The sequence below is a fragment of the Quercus lobata genome, chromosome 4 (assembly GCF_001633185.2).
Source record: "Quercus lobata isolate SW786 chromosome 4, ValleyOak3.0 Primary Assembly, whole genome shotgun sequence".
NCBI classification, from domain to species: domain Eukaryota; kingdom Viridiplantae; phylum Streptophyta; class Magnoliopsida; order Fagales; family Fagaceae; genus Quercus; species Quercus lobata.
In genome coordinates, this window is record NC_044907.1 from 36,054,219 (window position 1) to 36,075,355 (window position 21,137).

Sequence of the window (21,137 nt, forward strand, 5' to 3'; positions counted from 1 at the left end):
CAACAATCAAGTTATCAATTAATTATAAAAATTGAAAATACTATATTTTATATACACAACCATGATTTGGGAGCCATGATTAAAACAGAAACATGAAGCTCATGCTTGAATCAAAATATACCCAAAATGCAGAGGTCAAAAGGCACTAAAAGTTTAAGTAATGATTTATTTGCCTGACAAAACCAATGCAATGCTTTACTAAAGTATATAGATATCATCCTCATCAAGCACAATACCATCATCCTTGTCATTGTAAGAATTCTAACTTTAGTAATTCTTCTCATTTATTTCTATCTCTATCATGAGGAATATGTTATGAGCTAGAACTTGAACCTGTTGCCTTTCCTAGTGGCCTCATTCCTGTTGTCATGTTGAATCTTTCTTCTTCAATGCCAATAGCTTTGGAATTTTATGGAATATATACCAAATCATCCATGCAAGAATGTGCTAACTAATTTATCTTCTTGCCATGCACCTACATAATTCCCAAAAAAATAAATAAATAAATAAATAACATGCATGCATAAATGCATCAGAACATGAAGTTATAAATTTCACACTTCACACTGAAACTTTTTAGTCAATTATTAAAGCATGCTTCAATTCTGCTCACACCCTGATAAACTATGTGTTAGATGAGAACTTTTACAACAAATTGCTATAAATTTGGAGTTAAAGATTCGTAAACAGGCCACCATTCGTCTGTTGATGAAAATAAGAAATGGTTTAAGTAAAACTTTCTAAAGATTAAATAACTTTTTTTTTTTTTTTTTGAGAAGCAAGATTAAATAACTTTTTATTTAATTAAATGAACAAGAGATCCAGGTAGTCCTATTTTGGGAGAAGGCTTTATTTGCAATTAGAAGAGCAGTCCAAAAAGACTACAGCAAAATTATAGTGGAAGGGGATGCTTGGAATTAATGTAATTGAGCCCCTAATTAACTCAGCGCAACAAGCCCACTAGAGCATAGCAACGATTCTTGCAGATAAAAAGAAGCTTGTTAATACTTTTGATTCTTGTTCTTTTTCTTGTGTATAAAGAGGGTAAATTCCCTTTCCCTGCCCAACTTTTGGCCCATTGGGCAGCTTGTTCAATTGGACAGGGCTAGTTCTTCTTTTTGGTCTTCCTAGCTTGGGCGTTAGACAAAGATGTAACAGATCTTCTCCCTTTTTGTAATCCTGTCTTTGTTTTGAAAAAAGTGATTATTTAGCAAAAAAAAGAAAAAAGGAAAAAAAAAAAAAAAAGAGAGAAGGAAATAACAAAATGAAGAATTAGTATTTTTCTCTTTTTATACCTAATAAACATAAGCATCCCAAAGAGGCAACTCATCTATGATTTTATTTTGTTTCTCAATGCTTAGAAGATGTTACCTTTGTATGAACTTTTATAAACTACTCATTACATTTTCATCTTATACTCAACTATCAGGCTATTGTAATATGCACACAAAAAATATATGAAATAAAACAAATATGTTTAAGTTTTATTTCCAAAGCTAAAATAATTAGTTTTCTATGATTCCCCATCTAAAACTAGGCAACCTAAAGGATATATAATCTGGTATTCATACTTGCTAGTAGGAGAAATCCTAGAGCTCATTTTTCCTCTCAAGAATGTTGTCACTAGAGACTCTCCAAAAAGAGACAATTTTTCCTCAAAAAAATTTCTTGGACAACCAAAACACCAAAAAAAAAAAAATAAATAAATAAATTAAGCCTTCCCCCCAATCCCTTATGTTGGCTTTGTCGAATTCTATTAAATCTTTTAAAAAAAATTTAAAAAATTCATATTTTTAATCTATTTTGGATCTTTCGCATATTTCTTTCAATCAAACACTCCTTAGTAAGTAATGAAGCCAATTATTTTGAGATTTGAAGTTAATTTTTCTTAAATCCTATTGCTTTTGGCTAGAATTAGAAAATTCCTAAAGGTTTTTTTTTTTTTTTTTTTTTTTGTTTTTGTTTTTGGATAAGTCCTAAAGCTAGAGTTAGGTTTAGGGCATGAATTAGGGATTGCTATGCTACAATTATATTTTATTTCCATCATTCATGAAGACTCAAATTGAAGATTATTTAAACCTCTAATTGATCAAAGTAGTAATTGGTTTATTGGTTAACAAATTACTAGAGAACTAGCATATTAGGATTAGGGTTTTATGCCTAAATTCGAGATTAAAAAAAAAAATATATATATATATATATATTTTGGCTATCAATCAATTAAATTTATTTATCAAGAATGCAATTAAGGGTCCCAATTGAAGATTTAAACTCCCAATTTGGTCAAAATTTGGCATAAGTGATGGGATTTAATGAAAGGTGGGTTTTTGGTTTTAGGTTTATTATGAAAATTAGGGGTTTTCAATCCAGTAAGGATTTAACCAAATTAAATATAATTGGGCCATTTGTTCATGGTTGGGTAACACCACTTCGAAGAAATAATCATATATTTGGGATTAATCAAAGAATTAAAATTGTTAAGATTAGGACATAGGCCAAATTTAGGGCTTTTATGTTTTAAATGCTTTTATATCAAATTGAATGTGCATTTGTCAAATTAAGATATCTAATTACAAGTTTGAACATCTAATTGGTAAGGCGACGAAGGGTTAGGTTTAATTTAAATTTATCTTAGGTTTAAAATAAGAATCTTTCTAATTAGTATAAGATAAAAATGAATATTTGGAATTTCAGGGTTAATAGTATTTCTTTGTTAAGTGATAGTGTAGGTGTGAAATTATTTGTCCTCATTAGAAATACTCTTTTTTGTTTTTTGTTTTTTGTTTTTTGTTTTTTTTTAAATAACTTAGGCTCCAGTGATCGCTGTGATGAAATTAGTGCGAAGTAAACTTTCTTATTTAGTTTGTGTATTGAGGTAAGTAGGACTTCATTCATACTTCACCTTCCCCTATTCGTTGATCAAACCACTTGAATATCCTTTCTTGATAAATTTGTGTTCCTTGAGTATTCTCAACTCATTGGCATTATCTTTGTATTGTTAATGCATGTAACATTTTCATCTAGCATTCCATTCTTATATCTTTTGAGCTATTGCATTTGTGTGAAACTGATTTGATCTTGGTTGTATGCAACTTTGATTTTACTATTTGCATGAAATAATTTCAGTGGCTGCACCATGTGTGGCAATACATGGGCCATGACCCGAATTATGTAATTGGTGTTGTGAATGTTCGGATTGTGATTATTAATTTTCAGTGATCCTACCCACGGTAGCAATACATATATGTGACCCTTTTGAGGAACAATGCACTGGACATTGTGAATATTCTTACAATTCATATAAATTGAGCAATTATTTCTGTACATATAACTATCATGTTCTGATTGTTTTTTGTCTAAATTTTTACATTGAGATTTTGAGTTTTAATTTAAAAAATTGCTTTTGTGAGGAGTTATTATATGGTATTTAGTTTATGTTGCAATCTTGTGGAGTTGAGATTATTTGGTTATTTTGAAGATTCGATGGACTACCATGTGCTTTTATTTTGAAAATTGAAAATATTTTCTTTTGAAACCTTCTATGGTGGATTAAATATAGACCTTTTGAATTGAAAATTTTTGGGTGTTATAGGCATCATAAAAATATTCGATAAGTACTCATATGCATGCAAAGAGAGATGGAGTTAACATTCCCACCTTTAATCTATTACAGTATTTTAAATACTTAAATGTATTTATCTTTCATTTATTTAAATGAACAGACAATGGGTTATTTAGCTTGATCCATATATAGCCTCATACATGACTGGTTCTTTTTGTTGCTATCTACTAATCAAAGCACATGAACAAGAGGACATGACACTTTATGATTATAGACTACACTATTCTAAAATGAAGGCATAAGAATAATTTGAATCAATCTTTTTCATTATTTATCCCTTACCCATTTACTACATGTCCAATCCTAAAAAGTAAACATCTTTCTCAAATTATCTTTTTGACTCATGACCACTTGATAATGTGAGAAAGGAAGTAGCAAATCAGGTTTTAGCAGGCCTAAAGCAAATTCTTTTGTCCCATAAAGCATCTTATCAAGTTTATTGTTCTCATGATTGTAGGAAGCTTTGCAATGTCTTCCAAAATTAAATCCAGTCAATGGGTAGCAAATATTATCCAATATAAATGAGGTTATTTTGCCTCCAATAATCGTTATGGTAATATAAAAATGTGAAAGAATGATAATCAGTAACAAATTATATAAAGAAAATGAAAATATAAAAGGAATAATATTTCTTAATTTCGTTAGATTAAGAAGTGAAAATAACTTCTTGTACCGACCATCGCATTATTAATTATAACTTCTACAACATTAGATGCTCCAATTTTCTCCACAATGCTATCAAGTAGTTGAGACATCCTCTCTTTGATTTTTATATTTTATATAGGGGAATGTTAACCAATGCCCTTAAGGTTTAAGAGCTTTTTTCAGAAACATTTTATTGAGAGAATGATAAAACAATAAATATTATTGACAGTTTTTTTATATTTCTCATGAAAGTGATATTAAAACTTTTCTATTATGGTTTATTAATAATTGTCCTAAGAGCATCTGTTAACATTACCATTTTATACATAAAGACGCATTAATAGACTTAATAAGCATGTTTCCATTAGAATAATTCACCAATTATTATTAAGGTCATGCTAACGGATATCCTTAGGACAATGGTTAACAATCTATTTTAGAAAAGTTTTGATACTACTTTTATGAAAAATGAAAAAAAAAACTGTTAAAACATTAATTGCTTTTTTTTTTTCCCCTTACAAACTTTCTTTAAATTGATTATTAACAAAACTTTATTTAAATGAATTATTAACGATTGTTTTAAGGTCATTTGTCAGTATTTTCCTTATTATTAGGCGGAAACATCATTTTGGTCCCTACATTTTTGAGGTCACAATTAATTTGATCCCTACATTTTGGTAACAGTAAATTTGGTCCTTGCTATTTTCAACTTGCGGTCAATTTAGTCCCTATCGTTAACTTAATAACGGAAAATGCATACATGGCTAACGGTGTGCACAATTAACACATTTGATACTGACGTGGCAAATAAATTAATAAAAATAATGTTTAATAAATATTTTAAAATTCCACATTGGCATTTTCCCCCAATTTTAATTTCACAGTTTTAAAGATGAAAAATAAAAATAGAAATCTCAGATTTTCTTTGCATCTTCGTGTACTTTCTGACCAACCAAACACAAAAATACAAATATTAGATTAGTACATCAACACAGACCCATTTCATTTGAGACCACCTTTAAACCCGTGGTTTACCCCTCACAATCTCAATTACAAATGTAAACAACCAAGACTACAGCCAACAAACCCACTCTCCAACTCTGATATCACCAAACCAATTTTGAGACCAGAAAACCCCACACGCCAACTAGAGCCAAAGTTACCAGATTAAAGAGAGATATAGCAAGAGCTTAGGGATGCGGGTTCGGGGTTCTGGGTTTGTGCCGAGCCGCCACCAACCACACCGTGACACCAACCAAAGCTCCACTCGTGCTCCATCCCGAGATGATTCGATCATCACAGCCACCCAATGATCAAGTTTGTTTCCTTTGTAATGGATTTTCTTTTGGTTGTTAGGGTTTGGAAAATGGGGTTTTGAGGTTGATTTTAGATTCCCTGGGTTTAGGGATGGCAATTTTTGCCCGACCCGCGGGTACCCGGTCCGACCCGACCCTAATGGGCCGGGTTTCACCCGGTCCGATTAGGAATAGGGTCGGGTATGGGTTTTAAAAAAAAACCCGAAACGGGTCCGGGTCGGGTCTGGGTTTTATCAAAAAACCCGAAACCCGACCCGGATATAACCCGATTAAAATTACAAAAAAAGCCCCTGTGTATATATATAGAGCTATAACTAACCCTAGCCCCTCATTTGTTCAGCAGCAGCTCACCTCCCTCACAGCGCCTCACCCTCATAGAAGCACACTCAAGCTCTCATTCTCACTCTCACTCTCATCCATCCTCACAGTCACAGCCGCCTCCTCCCTCAAGCCATCACTATCACAGTCTCACGGTCTCACCCACCGCATGGTCGTCGCCCCCCCTCAAGCACTCACTCTCACCCACCCTCACGGCCTCACTCTCACTCAGCCACTCCTCCTCCATGCGTTTCCACGTCCACCCCGCCGTCGACGCCAAGCCAACATTCCTCCCTCTCTGATCTGTCACCGCTCATCGTAAGACCGTGAGAGTGAAATTTCCTGGGTTTGATAATTGATAAATTCTGTAATTTTTTTTTTTTTGGGTGATTTGTGATGTGAAGTGTGGAAAATGAAAGCATGGGTCTTGTGATCTGTTTCTAGCTTACCATGCATTAATGAAAATGGCTTGGCTATGATTTGTAATTTTGTAATTTCTGATGAGAAGCTTGGAATTTTTTTTTTAAATTGGGTCAAGGTTTAGGGCCTTTAGATTGGGCTCTGAAGGGGGACTGCTGGACGGGGCCCGTGGGGCCCGCGGGGCCCGGCTAAGGTGGGTCCGGGCCCTGGAAAAAAAACCCGGATAGTAAACGGGCCGGGTCCGGGCCGCGGGTCTTGGCCCGCGGGTCGGGTCCGGGTATGTAAAAACCCGGCCCGAACCCGACCCGTTGCCATTCCTACCTGGGTTTGGTGTTTTGATTTGGTTTTTTGAGGTTTCAAAGGGATACTTGGCTACTAGATTATATGGATTTTTTGTAACCAAATTTAGCTAGACTTGTCCCCATCAAAGCCATAGGATTGGACTCAACACAAAGATACCAACCCGAAATGAGAGGGTTTCCATCTGGGTTTGTTCTTGTTCTTTTTCTTTTTCTTTTTTGGTTTCTGTTTGGTTACCGAGAAAGTTTGCTGGGAATAATTTGTTGAAATTTTTTGTATTCTAAAATTCCAATTTCTTATTGGCTATTTCTAATCAGGATGTTTCTCAATTGTATAGAGGTGAGATGTTGTGGAATATATTCATGAATTCAAGGATTTAAGATAGAAAAATAAAGAAGGTAATTTTGTGTTTGGGAGCCATGAAAATCAAAGAAAATCTGAGATGCCTAATTTTGTTTTCTACCGCGAAATTAAAATAAAAATTATTTTATTTCTATTAAAATTGGCGAAAATGCCAACGTGGAATTTTAAAATATTTATTAAACATTATTTTTATTAATTTATTTGTCACGTCAATATCAAATGTGTCAACTGTGCACACCGTTAGAAATGTATGTATTTTCTGTTACTAAGTTAACAGTGGGGACTAAATTGACCGCAAGTTGAAAATAGTAAAGACTAAATTGACTGTTACCAAAATGTAGAGACCAAATTAATTATGACCCCAAAATATAAGGACCAAAATGATATTTTTACCTTATTATTATTATTATTATTATTATCAAAGATTGATTACTTTTGTCTTGCCATTTATTAGACATAATGGAACATCCCATTCATATTTATGGCTCTTTATTATATCACCTCCTTTTTCAATAAAGGAACCCTTCCTTCATAGTAACTCGGTGACTTCATGCCAATTATGCATCACCCATGGATTCAATTGCAACTTTTTTGAAACTATCATAATTGACAGCATTGAATGAAATTGTTGCTTCACACTCACACATTCACCTCGCTATATTGCCCAGTGCCTTTTCTCTTTACTCCTACTTGTAAGTATCATTAAGTATTGATTCTTCATTAAAACTCTTTACTCCTACTTGTAAAGTATCATTAATAGTTGATTCTTCTTTAAAAAAAAAGAAAGAAAGTGTTTTATTGTATCCCTTTCCATTCTTTCCAATTTGTGATGTTGTTATATGAGAATGAGTGACAAATGTAACCATAGCTTGAATGTAGGACTCGTAAAACATGTTGGGATAAGGTATAACTTGATTAAATTGGTTAACTAATTGAAAACCATAACATATATATATATATATATATATATATATATATAAATGAACCCCTGTCCCACAAGCGGTAATGACAACTTCCCTTAGACCTATGAGAATGAGTGACAAATGTAACCATAGCTTGAATGTAGGACTCGTAAAACATGTTGGGATAAGGTATAACTTGATTAAATTGGTTAACTAATTGAAAACCATAACATATATATATATATATAAATGAACCCCTGTCCCACAAGCGGTAATGACAACTTCCCTTAGACCTGAGAAAATAGGCAAATAATTGAAATGGGCATTACACATGCTGGTGTGATGCAGCGGTGTGATTTTCGTTGAGAATCTTGAGATTACTAAGTAAGGTCCACATATAAAAAGAAAATGTGAACATTGAGTTGAATTTTGAAAACTTAAAGTGTACATTTTTCCGATTTTTGTTTATTCTTAATTTATAGTATAATATAAATCAATGAAGGGGATATATAGTGGCAAAACCAGATAATGGGAGGCCTGTAGATACTAGATAATACTTACTAGAAGAGATATTTATCATAAATGTGTATTATGTACATGTGAATTCAATTAAAAATAGAGTAAAAAACCAAAAATAAAAATAAAGAAATGGCGTAAAAATAGAAACTGGATCAAATTTTATGTGCAGAGAAAGAAAAAAAAATCGATTTGTTTAGGTATGGTTATTTTAGAAATTGATAAGGCAAATCTATATTTGTTCGATATGAATAATTCAATATATATATATATATATATATATATATATATATAAAACCGTCTGTCTTAACTTTCTACCAAGTATACTTAACTTTTGGCTAAAGACATTTATCTATCCATTTAGTTAAAAATAAGTACATTGAGAAATTATTCTTAGAGTATATGAAGGAACACAAAAAAATACATTAAAACCCATTCTATGCGTAATATTGTATTAACCTAATTGTGGATTTCAACCTTATGTAAAAACGATAAGTGATTAATACAAAATGTCATTGGGATTGGAGTATCATTATCTATTGTTGACAGAACAATTGGAGAGGGTGAGAAGGTGACTTGAATTTATTTGGCAAGACATTATATAAAAAGCCTTTTTTTTTTGGCTAAGTATTAAGGTCAAAACCACAACTAGATCTTACAATACATTTGCATAAATACCATGGTGTACTACTAGTCACCAATCTACCATCACTCATTGATGTCCTCACTATCCCCATCTTCCTTTCAAAAGATTCAAAACTAACCATCATCAGTTCATCACAAAGATCTTGAGTTTCTATATATAGTAATGACTAACGATGTATATATAGCTTAATTGTCTTGAATTGGTTGTAGTTTATGGCAATTATAGTAAAGATATTCAAACTAAAATCTTTTTTTTTTTTTTCTAAGATAAAGATTTAGGATTCCATACAACTAGGACAAATTCTAGAACCATAGCCTATTCCACACCGAATTTCACAACTATTTGATGTCGTTGTCTAGAGTGATGGAAAAATATGATAAATTTATGTGAAAGTAATAGGCAGCCAATCGTAATTTTAGAATGTTTATATGAAGATTAAAGATTTAAAATGACAAGCAACCAGTCATAATCACAATCTAATATGTGAAGATTTAAGATAAAATTTGTGAAAAAAGTTGAGAATTTGGAATGTTTATTTTTGGCAAGTATAATAAATGAAAGGATAGGTATAGTTTCTAAGGTGTACTATAATTAAATTTAAACACATTATAAAAAAAAAGAATTTTATCGATATTAGAATATTTATTTATTTATTTTATATATATATAAGAAAGTAGTACTCTAACTTTTGACAAGACTGTTTAACTTATTATATTCATGAAATATCTAGAAATCTCATGTATCGATAATGTAATAAATCTAACTTGGAACTTTTGGATTAACGTCACACCACACCACACAAGTACCCGCTCAAGGGTATAATTAGATTAAATTTAATTCATATAGTAATCTAATATAATGCCAATTATATCTAAACTATATCTTGAATGAAACAAAAAAGAAAAGAAAAGTCAACCAAGTAAAATCTATAAATCAACATACCTACCCATCATTTTTCCACTAAGAGACCCATGATCACGTGTACCTAAAAAACTCATACACCAGTGGCACGTGGAGCAACATATATTATATAATATTAAAATTAAAAAATTAAAAAAAAAACCCAAAATTTATAAACTTTTTGGTGGGTGCGGTGTTTTCTCTTGTTTTCCCATTTTCCCACTACTGCTATTGCTATGCCAAATCCATGTTTTGTCTCAGTTGCCCATTTCTCTCTCTTTCTCTGTGTTTCTCTCTGTACCCTTTAATCTGACAGGTACGCAATTCTCATTCTCTCATCATTTGAAGTTTTATCACTCAATCAAATGCTTTAATTGCAATTTGCAAGCACTTTTTTTTTTGTGTGGGTTTTGGCTGAAAATTTTCCATGCCAAGACCAAAGTCAAAATAGAGTTTTTTAAGAGATTGTACAAACTATAAGCCCCTAGATCTTTTGTGTTTTGGGTTTGTTTCGGATGGGTCAATGGTAATTTGTTTATTTATTTTGTGACAAATTTGGATTGCCCAGAAATTCATAGCTCAAAATTTGTCAATGTGTTTGTGTTTTGTGAAGGAATTGTGAACAGTAGGATTGATTGGAGTTGATTCTGTTGTGGGTTTTTTTGTTTGAGGCTTTGGGGTGTTATTGTATAAATATATATAGATAATAGATGGCTTCTTCTCCTCCATTTGAGGTGGAGGATCATACGGATGAGGATTTTTTTGATAAACTTGTTAATGATGAAATTGAATTTACTGGATCTGTGCCTAGTGTTGTAAAGAATGACGCTTTAGATGAGGCAAAAGCGGTTTCTAATATAAGGATTAGCGAAGTGGGGGCTGCCGGAGTTGACTCTGGTGGCAATGATGTTCTTGAGGTCAATGATGAAATGGGCCATGAAGATTTGGTTGTGTCTGCTGCATCATTGGATGCCAATGAGGAAAATGTGGTTGGTGAAGTGAGCAATTCGTTGGTACCCGGTAATACTGACGAGTCTAATAGTGTGGTTGGCGAAGAGAGCGTTCCATCAGTAGTGATACCCAATGAAACAAATGAGGGTAGCGAAGTGGGGAAAGGGGAGGAAGGTGCATTGCATAGTTCAGTGGGTGAGAGTAGCGTGTCTGTGGGAACGGGTGTGAAAGTTGTTCAGTGGAGTTCATTTGAGTCGGAGGTGGATGATAATGGTGGTGAATTTGGGACGTACTCGGAATTCTTTAGTGAGTTGAAAGATAACTCGCAAGACCCATTTGAGAATGTGATGAATATGGGCAAGTTGGGGACAGAATCTAATTTTGTGGATGGTGTTTCGGAAAACCCAGTTGCTGATTTGGGGGCCTCCAATTATGGGCAACATCAAGAAGGTCAATACTATGGGGCAGTTACGGGGCAGAATATAGATGGTCAGGATTTGAGTAGCAGTCAGAATTGGGAAAATCTTTATCCAGGGTGGAAGTACGACACAAACACTGGGCAATGGTATCAGTTGGAGGGTTATGATGCAAATGCAAGTTCAAGTGCTGATATTAATGTGAATGCAAATGATCATGCAAATGCAGATGCAGTTCTTTCAGACCACACAGTAGGTGGTTATTATCAGCAGCAAACAGCTCAGGCTCAGTCTGTTGTTGGAACTGTGGATGACGGATGTACAACTGGCAGTGTCTCTAACTGGAATCAGATTTCCCAAGGAAATATGCAATACCCAGCTCATATGGTATTTGATCCCAATTATCCTGATTGGTACTATGACAGCATCACTAAAGAATGGAAATTGTTGGAAACATACACTCCAGCTTCAAATCAGTTAACAAGTGTAGATTATAATCAGCAATATCAAAATCAGAATGTGGAGAATCATCAGTCACAAAGTCTAGTTAGTCAAGAACATGTTGCAAACTGGGATGGATCTGCGAGCAATTACAATAACCAAACTGTGAATATGTGGCAAACTCAACATGTTGCAAAGAGCGACACAATTGGGTTTACTGAAAACCAGAAATTAGGGAACCATTACAGTTCCACTGGTCATTTAACTGATTCTGTGAATCAACAGTCGGGGTTCGTTCCTCGTGGATCACTTGCTCAGTATGAACAGCCAAATCAAAGTGTTGACAGCGGCCGTAGGGTTGCTGAGTTTCAAAGCTTTATTCCTGATGAAAATTTTTATCAGCACCAAAATCAGGCCAAGGACCTAAATCAACACATGCATTTCTCACCTGCTCACTTGGGTAATCAGAAACCAGTGAATTTTTCACAACAGCTGCCACAGAGTGGAACTCAGTTCTCTTATGCGCCAAGTGAGGGGAGGTCATCTGCAGGACGGCCTCCACATGCTCTAGTCACTTTTGGTTTTGGTGGGAAACTTATAGTCATGAAAGATAATAGTTCTTTTCTCAGAAACTCATATGAAAGCCAGGTTAGATCTTATTTTCTTCTGATTTCAATATCTACTTTTACTTTTCTTTTCTTACTACAAAATTATTTAACACTTATTGTTAGTGTTGCTACTGCCTATAATCGGTGTTGGTGTTTTCTCATGTGAAGGACTCTGTAGGATGTGTGCTTAATGTTCTCAACTTGATGGAAGTTGTCATGGACAAAAATGATTCTTCAAGCTTTGGATTGGGTGCTTGTGATTATTTTTATGCATTGTGCCAACAATCTTTTCCTGGTCCCTTGGTTGGTGGGAGTGTTGGAAGTAAGGAGTTAAACAAATGGATTGATGAAAAGATTGCTACCTGTGAATCTCCAATTGTGGATTATAGGAAAAGTGAAGATCTTAGGTTGCTTTTTTCTTTGCTGAAAATATCATGTCAGTATTATGGAAAACTTCGATCACCTTTTGGCACTGACCAAGCCTTGAAGGTAAGATCGGAAATTAATTGTTCCTAATAGTTCTATTTACAGACAACCTATCTGGATATCTGATCGAGAAAAAAAAAAAAATAAAAAAAACCTTCCATTATGAATGGAACATTTCAAGAGGGGCAGCCATCTTTAGGAAAGTATAGTGCAATAGATTTTCAAGGATTATTAAAATTAAGCCCCTCCCATAAATTATGGTAATGGAGTTTTTGCTGGCCTCATTAAAGATGATGTATTTTTTATTAAACTAAGGAGAGACTGTTCAAATTTCATGGGACAATGAAATATCCTATCACAAATTTTTTTATTCACCCATTACCTGCTGTTTATATTTAAATAAATATCAACGAGTGTACTTGTATTTATTATTGTTTTGAATGCTTTGAAGTGTCTGGCTAGTTAGTATTTCATTGAACACTTCATTTAAATTGGATGTGTTTTGTATGCTACAGGTTACTTTTAAAATAAAACATATTTCTAATCTTAATTTCTTAATATGTATCGTAAAATGTAAGTGTGAAGCCCATAAATTTTCTCTGAAAGACTCAAAGACATCAATTCAAATTTTTTTCTCATGAGTTTGATTACTGGCCATTGATCTTTCCTGGTTTTTTAAATTTAATTAGGAAAGTGATTGTCCTGAGTCAGCTATTGCTAAGCTCTTTACAACTTCCAAAAGAAAGAGTGCGTATGGTGCACTTGCACACTGCTTGCAGAGCTTGCCTTCTGAAGCCCAAATTCAGGTATCCATATTTTTTTTTCTCCCAGTTTTATGTAGTTAATGCCTTTTGCGACATTGAATATTTTAATGCCATTTAAAACTAGGGAAATGTTAACCAATGCTCTTTAGGAACTATTTTTAGAAACATTTTATTGGGAGAATGATACAATAAATGTTGTTGACAACTTTTTATATTTCCCATGAAAGTGGGGTCAAAACATTCTTATTATGGTTTATTAACAATATCCCTAAGAGCATCCGTTAACATGACTCTTAAAACTAACATTACTAATTGATCTGTTCAAGGCTACTGCACTTGAGGTACAGAGTCTTCTTGTCTCTGGTAGGAAGAAAGAGGCTTTGCAATGTGCACAGGGAGGTCAACTGTGGGGACCGGCACTTGTTCTTGCATCTCAACTTGGGGATCAGGTTCTTGCCATCAGATTTTAGCTTTCTTCACACGTCTTCCCTGCATATTAAAAATCCTTACTAGAAGTGTACATGTAGTTGATGCTGATAATGTCTTCTTTCATTTTGAAACGCTGGCAGTTTTATGTTGATACTGTGAAGCAAATGGCACTTAACCAATTCATAGCTGGATCACCTTTGCGGACTTTATGCCTGCTTATTGCTGGGCAGCCTGCAGAAGTGTTTTCTAGTGCCACTATTAGTGGCACCTTACCCGGTTCTGTAGATTTTTTTCAACAGCCTGTCAAGGTGATATATTAACTCAATGACTTGTGCTGAAAAGGTTTTATGTTTTTTGTTCTTGATGAATTTATTTGCCTTTGCTATTTTTGATTACTTTGATTATTATTATTATTATTATCATTATTATTATTATTTTTTTCTGAATGTGTTTTTTGTCATGAAAATGTTGCTACAGACAAGAAATACTTGGGCTTGCTATTTTTGCTGAATGTGTTTTTTTGTCATGAAACCTTTCTTTAGATGTGAAATACTTAGGTCTCATTCCTGATCCTGCCTCTGAAGCTTGATATAGTGAATAGGGAATTGTTCCTTGAATGCATATGTTTTCAAGATCATAAAGTGAAAGATACTTTGGGTTTATAAAGCAAAATTTAAGGACATAATCCATTAAACCCCTCTCTCTCTCTCTCTCTCTCTCACAAACACACACACACACACACACCCTAAAGTATTTTGAATTTCCAGTGAGCTTTGAACCTTGGTATAATGGCAAGTGTCATTCATTCAAGGAAAGTGTCACAAGTTTGAATCCGAGAATTAGCTTCTCTAAAAATTGAGGTTAAAGCTATCTACCAACAACCTCTACTAGGCCCTACAAAACAGGAGCCTTGTGCACTAGGTACAATCTTGTTACTGAGTTTTGAACCCACAACTCACTGTATCTGTTCTCATGGAAGAAGGAAGTGCCATTTGATTTAGAGCTAATTGACAAATTATTTTAAAAAGATGAAAAATCTAAAACAGGGAGAATAAGGTTTTATAGGCTTCATGCAATCAATTGGAAAACTTTGGGCCTGTGTGTTTTTTTTTTTTTTTTTTTTTTTTTTTTTGGATTGGTAAAAATGTTCTATTTTAAAATTCATAAAAACATAAAACAATGTAAAAATGCGCTACCAAACTTAATTCTAGAAGCTGTTTCTGGTGAAATACCCGTTTGGTAATGTTGCTTTAGTAACGTTGTTTGTATTTTTTGGAAATACGTGTAGGTGAAAATGTGTGTGAAAATGTGTATAATGTTGTTTAAAAACTGAAAACATGTTGTTAAACTGCTATACCAAATGGGGCCTATTTTTCAAAACACCATGTTCTCATAGAAAATCAAATGATGGATCCTAATTGTTTAAGGGAAAACAGGACCTTTGTAATCATGATAGTTGTAACCTTTTTTAGTAGGTTTTTAGGTAAAATTAAAATGTATGTGAACATCCATATACATGCTCATGGTACTAAATGCACACAAGTTCAGCAACAATTAGAAAAGGTGAGACCATTTTAACAAGAAAGCATCATGCAACGAGTGGAAAAATTAGTAGATTACCCCATGGCCAATATTCTTATTGATATGGCATGGTAAGTTGTGATGTGATAATATGAGTACTAATACTATCAAAAAAAAAAAAAAAACCTTTTTGAATATAATAATGTCTATATGGTGAGCAGAATTGAAGCTGAAGTTGTGGGTAGTGGTAGAAAACAATGTACAGGGTTCTAATGGATGTGAGACCTTTTGATCTATTGTTTTGAATCTCTCATCTATTCTTAGCATTGAGGTGTACAAATAGTAAGTTATGGTATTGTTGGGGGAGGATTATGAATCTTAAGGGTGGGAACTCTAGCTTCCTCTGTGACATATGTTTTTTATCCATGGAAATTAAGGCATGAAGGAAGCTCAATCTGGATTTAAATTGAACTATGTATGTCAAATCAATACATTGTGAAGCTTGGGGAAACAAAATCGAATTGCTTTGCATCAGATGCATAATAAATGTATGAGATCCTAGTCCTTAGCTACAAGTAGTGCCGATAACATGTAATACTCAAATTTATTTATTTTTTTCTAACATTTTTCCCAGCCCTAAAAATATGATGAAAATAAGAACCCTTGAACACGTGTATTTGTTGATTTATATCTTTCTAGTTCTTCAAAATAATTTTGCTTCAGCTAGGGTTTTTTTTTTTTTTGGTTATAATTTTGATTTATTTATTTGTTTTTATGAAACAGCTTCATCTAGTTTAATGATCTTATATTGTGTACTACAGAGTGGGGCTAACTGCATGTTAGAGGAATGGGAAGAGAATTTAGCTGTCATAACTGCAAATAGAACAAAAGATGATGAGCTTGTCATCATTCATCTAGGAGATTGCCTATGGAAGGAGCATGGGGAGGTACGTAACATGTGCTTTCATTTATATTGAGTCTTTTGCTGTTTGTTTTTTCACTGGAAGATCTATGTTTTTCTTTGCTCTCTCCCTGACTCTGATGTAATTGTACAGACTACTGCTGCACACATATGTTATTTAGTTGCAGAAGCCAGCATTGAACCATATTCGGATGCTGCAAGACTCTGTCTTATTGGTGCAGATCATTTGAAATTTCCACGAACATTTGCCAGCCCTGAGGCAATACAGGTGTTCTAGATTACCCTTTGTCTTATATATCAATTCTAAACTAGGATTTTTCAAAGCTGATGCAGTATTTTATTATCTAGAAAGTGTGATTTTGATTCTTATTGGCAGCTTGTATTTAGCTTGTAAAGTTTGAATTTCAGTCTGTTCAAGAAGCAGCATCTTTGGTAGCTCATGGATTATGTTGTGGATTGTGACCATTGTTACCAAGTTATTTGGAAATACATTTGCACTCCTTTATTTTCCTCTCAACTATTTTTCTGAATAATGTAAATGAACAAGCTTTATGAATATGTGGGCAGAGGACAGAATTACATGAGTACTCAAAGGTGCTTGGGAATTCTCAGTTTCTCCTCCTACCTTTTCAGCCATATAAGCTTATATATGCCCACATGCTGGCTGAAGTTGGAAAAGTTGCAGATGCTTTGAAGTAAGAATGATTGCTTTATATTGAAGTATGCTAATTTACTTTGTAAAAAAAATGAATAAGTTAATTATGGTTTCTGCAAAATGGGCTTTGGTCTTTTCACACAATATATTGGCTTAGGTACTGCCATGCAATTTTGAAGTTTCTCAAGACTGGTAGAGCACCAGAAGTGGACACATGGAGACAATTAGTGTTGTCTCTTGAGGAGCGGATTAGAACCCACCAGCAGGTTTCTCTCGAACGTTTATTCTTTTCATCAATGAAGCTAGAGGTTTGATTTCTTATATGTGAAGATATATCATGTACAGGGTGGTTATGGATCAAATTTGGCTCCAACCAAACTGGTTGGTAAATTGCTTACCTTCATTGACAGTACTGCTCATCGTGTTGTTGGAGGGCTACCTCCACCTGTACCTTCAACATCACATAGTGGTGCTCAACATAATGAATATGCTTCTCAACCAGGAGGCCTTAAAGTATCGAACAGTCAATCAACAATGGCAATGTCTTCATTAATGCCATCAGCTTCAGTGGAACCCATATATGAGCGGGCTGCTGAGAACAAAATGCCTAATAGAAGTGTCTCGGAGCCAATCTTTGGTAGTGCTCCTAAGAAGGTAGAAATTTTTGCTGGCTGGTGTTCTGTTTTTTGTCCATTGCTTCATTTCTCGGGATGGCATTTCTTCCTGACATTGCTTACAAATTTTTTTTAAAAATTGAGTTATAATTTGGTCGATTAAGATAATTTAAAGTTCCTGGGCTAACTCTACCTAGGTTATCTCTACCATGGAGTTCTTGATATCCTATCCATCCATTGTGAAATGAGACGATTGAATTTTGTCACATCATTAAAAATTATATGCATGTCAAAATAGTACTAGTCAATGTTTGTTTGAGGCAAAAGTGCAAAGTGCACCCTCTAAGTTTGACCACAATCATTTCAGCTCCCTGACTTTAGTTTCGTTCAATTGAAATCTCTATAAGTTTATTCAATTAAGGCTTGTTTGTCAACTTCTGTTATTAATTTAATTTAATTATTTTAAATTTCTGGAAAATGTTTTTCAATAATTAATTGATTTTTTTTTTTAATTTAAAAAATTTGAAGAAACAATAAATAAAAATAAAAATTTGGACACTTAACCACAACATATAACAAAATTTGATGGAAATGCTATACTTAGAGAACTCAATTGAATGAAATTAAAGTTAGAGAATTGAAATGAATTTTGTTCAAACTTAGAGGGTGGAATTTGCATTTTTTTTCATTGTTTAATTGCTAGTGAAGTGGTGAAATTCAATATACTCATTTCGCATTGGTTGTATTGGATTTTAGGAAGTCCGCAGTGGATTTACCCTTTGAACTCTTAGAGGATTCTCATCCTAATTGATTAGGGTGGCACTGTACGGGTTTACTGAATTAAAGAAGGTGCGTGAATGTCACATATGCATACACACAAAGCTCATACAGTTGTCTAGCCTTACTTATGGTATATTGAAGATACATAAAATTATGTATGGGAATGGCTGGGGTGGACAAAACATCCCTGTTCCATAAGTGAGATGATTAGAGTTCTTAACCAATCCCCATATGCATCCTGATTATGGTAATGGCCTTTCCATCCCTACTCTTTAAAGCAGAGGGCAGTACTCATCACCATCCCTACAAATTGCTTATTATAATTTCTTACCGTTGTAAACACATTTATGAAAATTGGGATGGCGTTTGTGGAGATATCATATGTGAATAATGAAGAGATGTGTTATGCTTAAGGAGGAGGGTTGTGAATTATTATCCTATTGTGAGGTGAAGCTTAGGCATTGTGGCATGGGTAAAGAATTATTGAATCAGTAACTAGTAAACACAATTATTAGGAGGCTCTGTTGGATGTAATGTGAACCTAGATTTAAATGAGAGATGAGGGGTAGGGATAAACTTCTTACGTCAGATTTTTTTTTTTCTTCAATCAGGTTGATTCATCTAAGGAAACAAACTCTTCTGATACGCAAGGAAAGGCATCAGCATCAGGTGGGTCATCTCGTTTTGGTCGTTTTGGCTCACAGCTATTCCAAAAGACTGTGGGATTGGTCTTGAGATCCAGACCAGACCGGCAGGTATGTGAAGTAACTTCCCCCTTTAAGATCATTTTCTTGCACCACCCTGAGAACTTACTTTTCCCAATATTCTTGTGAAGGCTAAATTGGGTGAGAAGAATAGATTCTATTATGATGAAAAGCTTAAGAGATGGGTTGAAGAAGGCGCTGAACTTCCTCCACCTGAGGAGGCTGCGCTACCACCTCCACCAACAACTGCAGCTTTTCAGAATGGAATGCCAGATTACAACGTGAAAGATGCACCAAAAACCGGAGGATTTCCCTTGGAATTGGGGCTTGAAACCAAAAGCCCAATCTCTTCTGAACGAAGTTCGGGGATCCCACCTATTCCACCTGGTTCAAACCAGTTCTCTGCACGTGGACGGATGGGTGTTCGCTCAAGGTATAGGCTTTGGAAAACTTCTCTGCACTCTGCTCTCTCTCTCTCTCTCTCTCTCTCTGTGTGTTTGTGTGTGCGCACGTGTTTCAGTGTTGTAATAGGGTGGCCACCAGGAAGTCCATTTGGTTTGCATTTTTTCATAACCATTCCTGATTATATATGTAAAACTTACTTTAATTTCTTCAGGTATGTTGACACATTCAATAAGGGTGGTGGGACCCCATCAAATTTGTTCCAGACACCTTCTATTCCAGCTGCTAAACCTGGGGGTGGTTCCAATCCTAAATTTTTCATCCCTGCTCCAGTAGCTTCTGTTGTGGAGACAGTTCAGACACCTGGAGAAAGCATGCAAGAGGCTACTCTAAACAATGCCAATCCACCTACTTCATTTAAAGAGGATTCTATCTCTTCCACACAAAAATCAACATTGCCATCAATGAGTCTGCAGCGGTTTCCTAGCATGGATAATATTGTACAAAGGAAAACAGGGCCAATGGCACATGGAACTAGCTTAGTTCCCCCTCCCTCACGGCGTACAGCATCATGGAGTGGAAACCTTAGTGATGGATGGAATCCTTCAATGATGAATGAAGTAAAACCTTTAGGAGAAGTCCTCAGTATATCTCCATCTTTGTACAGGCCAGGTGACCCTTTATCAGTGCAGTTTCCATCGAGTCGTAATAGTTCTAGAGATGATCTTCATGAAGTTGAACTTTGAGGCTTAACGAACAGTTCTCTGTAGTTTTGCTTCTCCTGATAAAGCTTGTCAAAGAGCATACTTGTCTCCTCATCTTGCTATAAGGATTGAAGATGGAGGATGGCAGTTATGGGGGAGTTCAGATTTTTGGTGAAGTCCCTTAGCCACATTGGAAATTCTTATACATCTTAGATCAACATATGATGTTCACTGTTCTAGTTGCCCTTTGAGAAGCCCATTGCCATTGAAGCAATTTGGGCTTGTGATGGTGCACTGCTCTGTGGCCCTTTGTTGATTTATTAGAGCTAGATTGCCTCGAGGAAGATGAGGATCAGAAGAAAGCATCCCTTCTTTCTATTATCAAGGCTAAAACTGCTTACCGAAAATTGCAAAAGGAAAAGAAAAAAGGATATACAAATTCTGCTAATGAATGATTGTTATCAAAACTGGTCAAAATATGAAAATACAATTAAATGTTGAAAATGGAGGCATACAGTTCGTGTCCAACGTTTTATTAAAGTTGAGGCTGGCTATTGATTAAGGGAATATCTTGTAGCTCAATTGGCACTTACTGATGATTATCGTATTTTCAACAGAGTTCTGTACAGGCTAAATCCCGACTCAACTGTCAAATTATTAAAAAGTGAAGAATTATTTCCAGTTTTTTATGTTAGTCTCATCTTAGCGAAATTTAACACATCAAAGCTGTAATGGATCAATTCTGAGAATCTCTACTCTACTTTACCTCTCTCTTTGTTTTTTTCTTTTTTTTTTTTTTAAATTATAAATTTAATCTTACCTTGAATTGCTTCCTCTTAGCCTTCTTCTTAT

At 34.4% G+C, this 21,137-nt stretch overlaps 1 protein-coding gene across 2 annotated transcripts; it reads left to right on the forward strand.

The window, feature by feature from the left end:
- The first annotated feature begins 10,127 nt into the window (after window positions 1–10,127).
- LOC115984384 (protein transport protein SEC16B homolog) lies at window positions 10,128–20,979 on the forward strand. Of its 2 annotated transcripts, none has more exons than XM_031107420.1 (14): window positions 10,128–10,264; window positions 10,517–12,404; window positions 12,533–12,853; window positions 13,480–13,596; window positions 13,881–14,003; window positions 14,124–14,291; window positions 16,326–16,451; window positions 16,560–16,694; window positions 16,994–17,121; window positions 17,239–17,347; window positions 17,427–17,735; window positions 19,087–19,230; window positions 19,311–19,612; window positions 19,796–20,979. In XM_031107420.1, the coding sequence occupies exons 2-14, from the start codon at window positions 10,659–10,661 to the stop codon at window positions 20,325–20,327; spliced, it is 4,260 nt and encodes a 1,419-aa protein (XP_030963280.1). In that variant the 5' UTR covers window positions 10,128–10,264; window positions 10,517–10,658; the 3' UTR covers window positions 20,328–20,979. The 2 variants fall into 2 exon arrangements, with proteins under 2 accessions (XP_030963280.1, XP_030963279.1); XM_031107419.1 differs by having other exon boundaries at window positions 10,562–12,404.
- The last annotated feature ends 158 nt before the right edge of the window (window positions 20,980–21,137 follow it).

Coding starts and splice junctions, on each gene's coding strand:
- LOC115984384 (XM_031107420.1), top strand. CDS start 10,659: ATGGCTTCTTCTCCTCCATTTGAGGTGGAGGATCATACGGATGAGGAT. Junction 16,695..16,993: donor CCAGCCCTGAGGCAATACAG/GTGTTCTAGATT, acceptor ATATGTGGGCAG/AGGACAGAATTACATGAGTA. Junction 17,122..17,238: donor AAAGTTGCAGATGCTTTGAA/GTAAGAATGATT, acceptor ATATTGGCTTAG/GTACTGCCATGCAATTTTGA.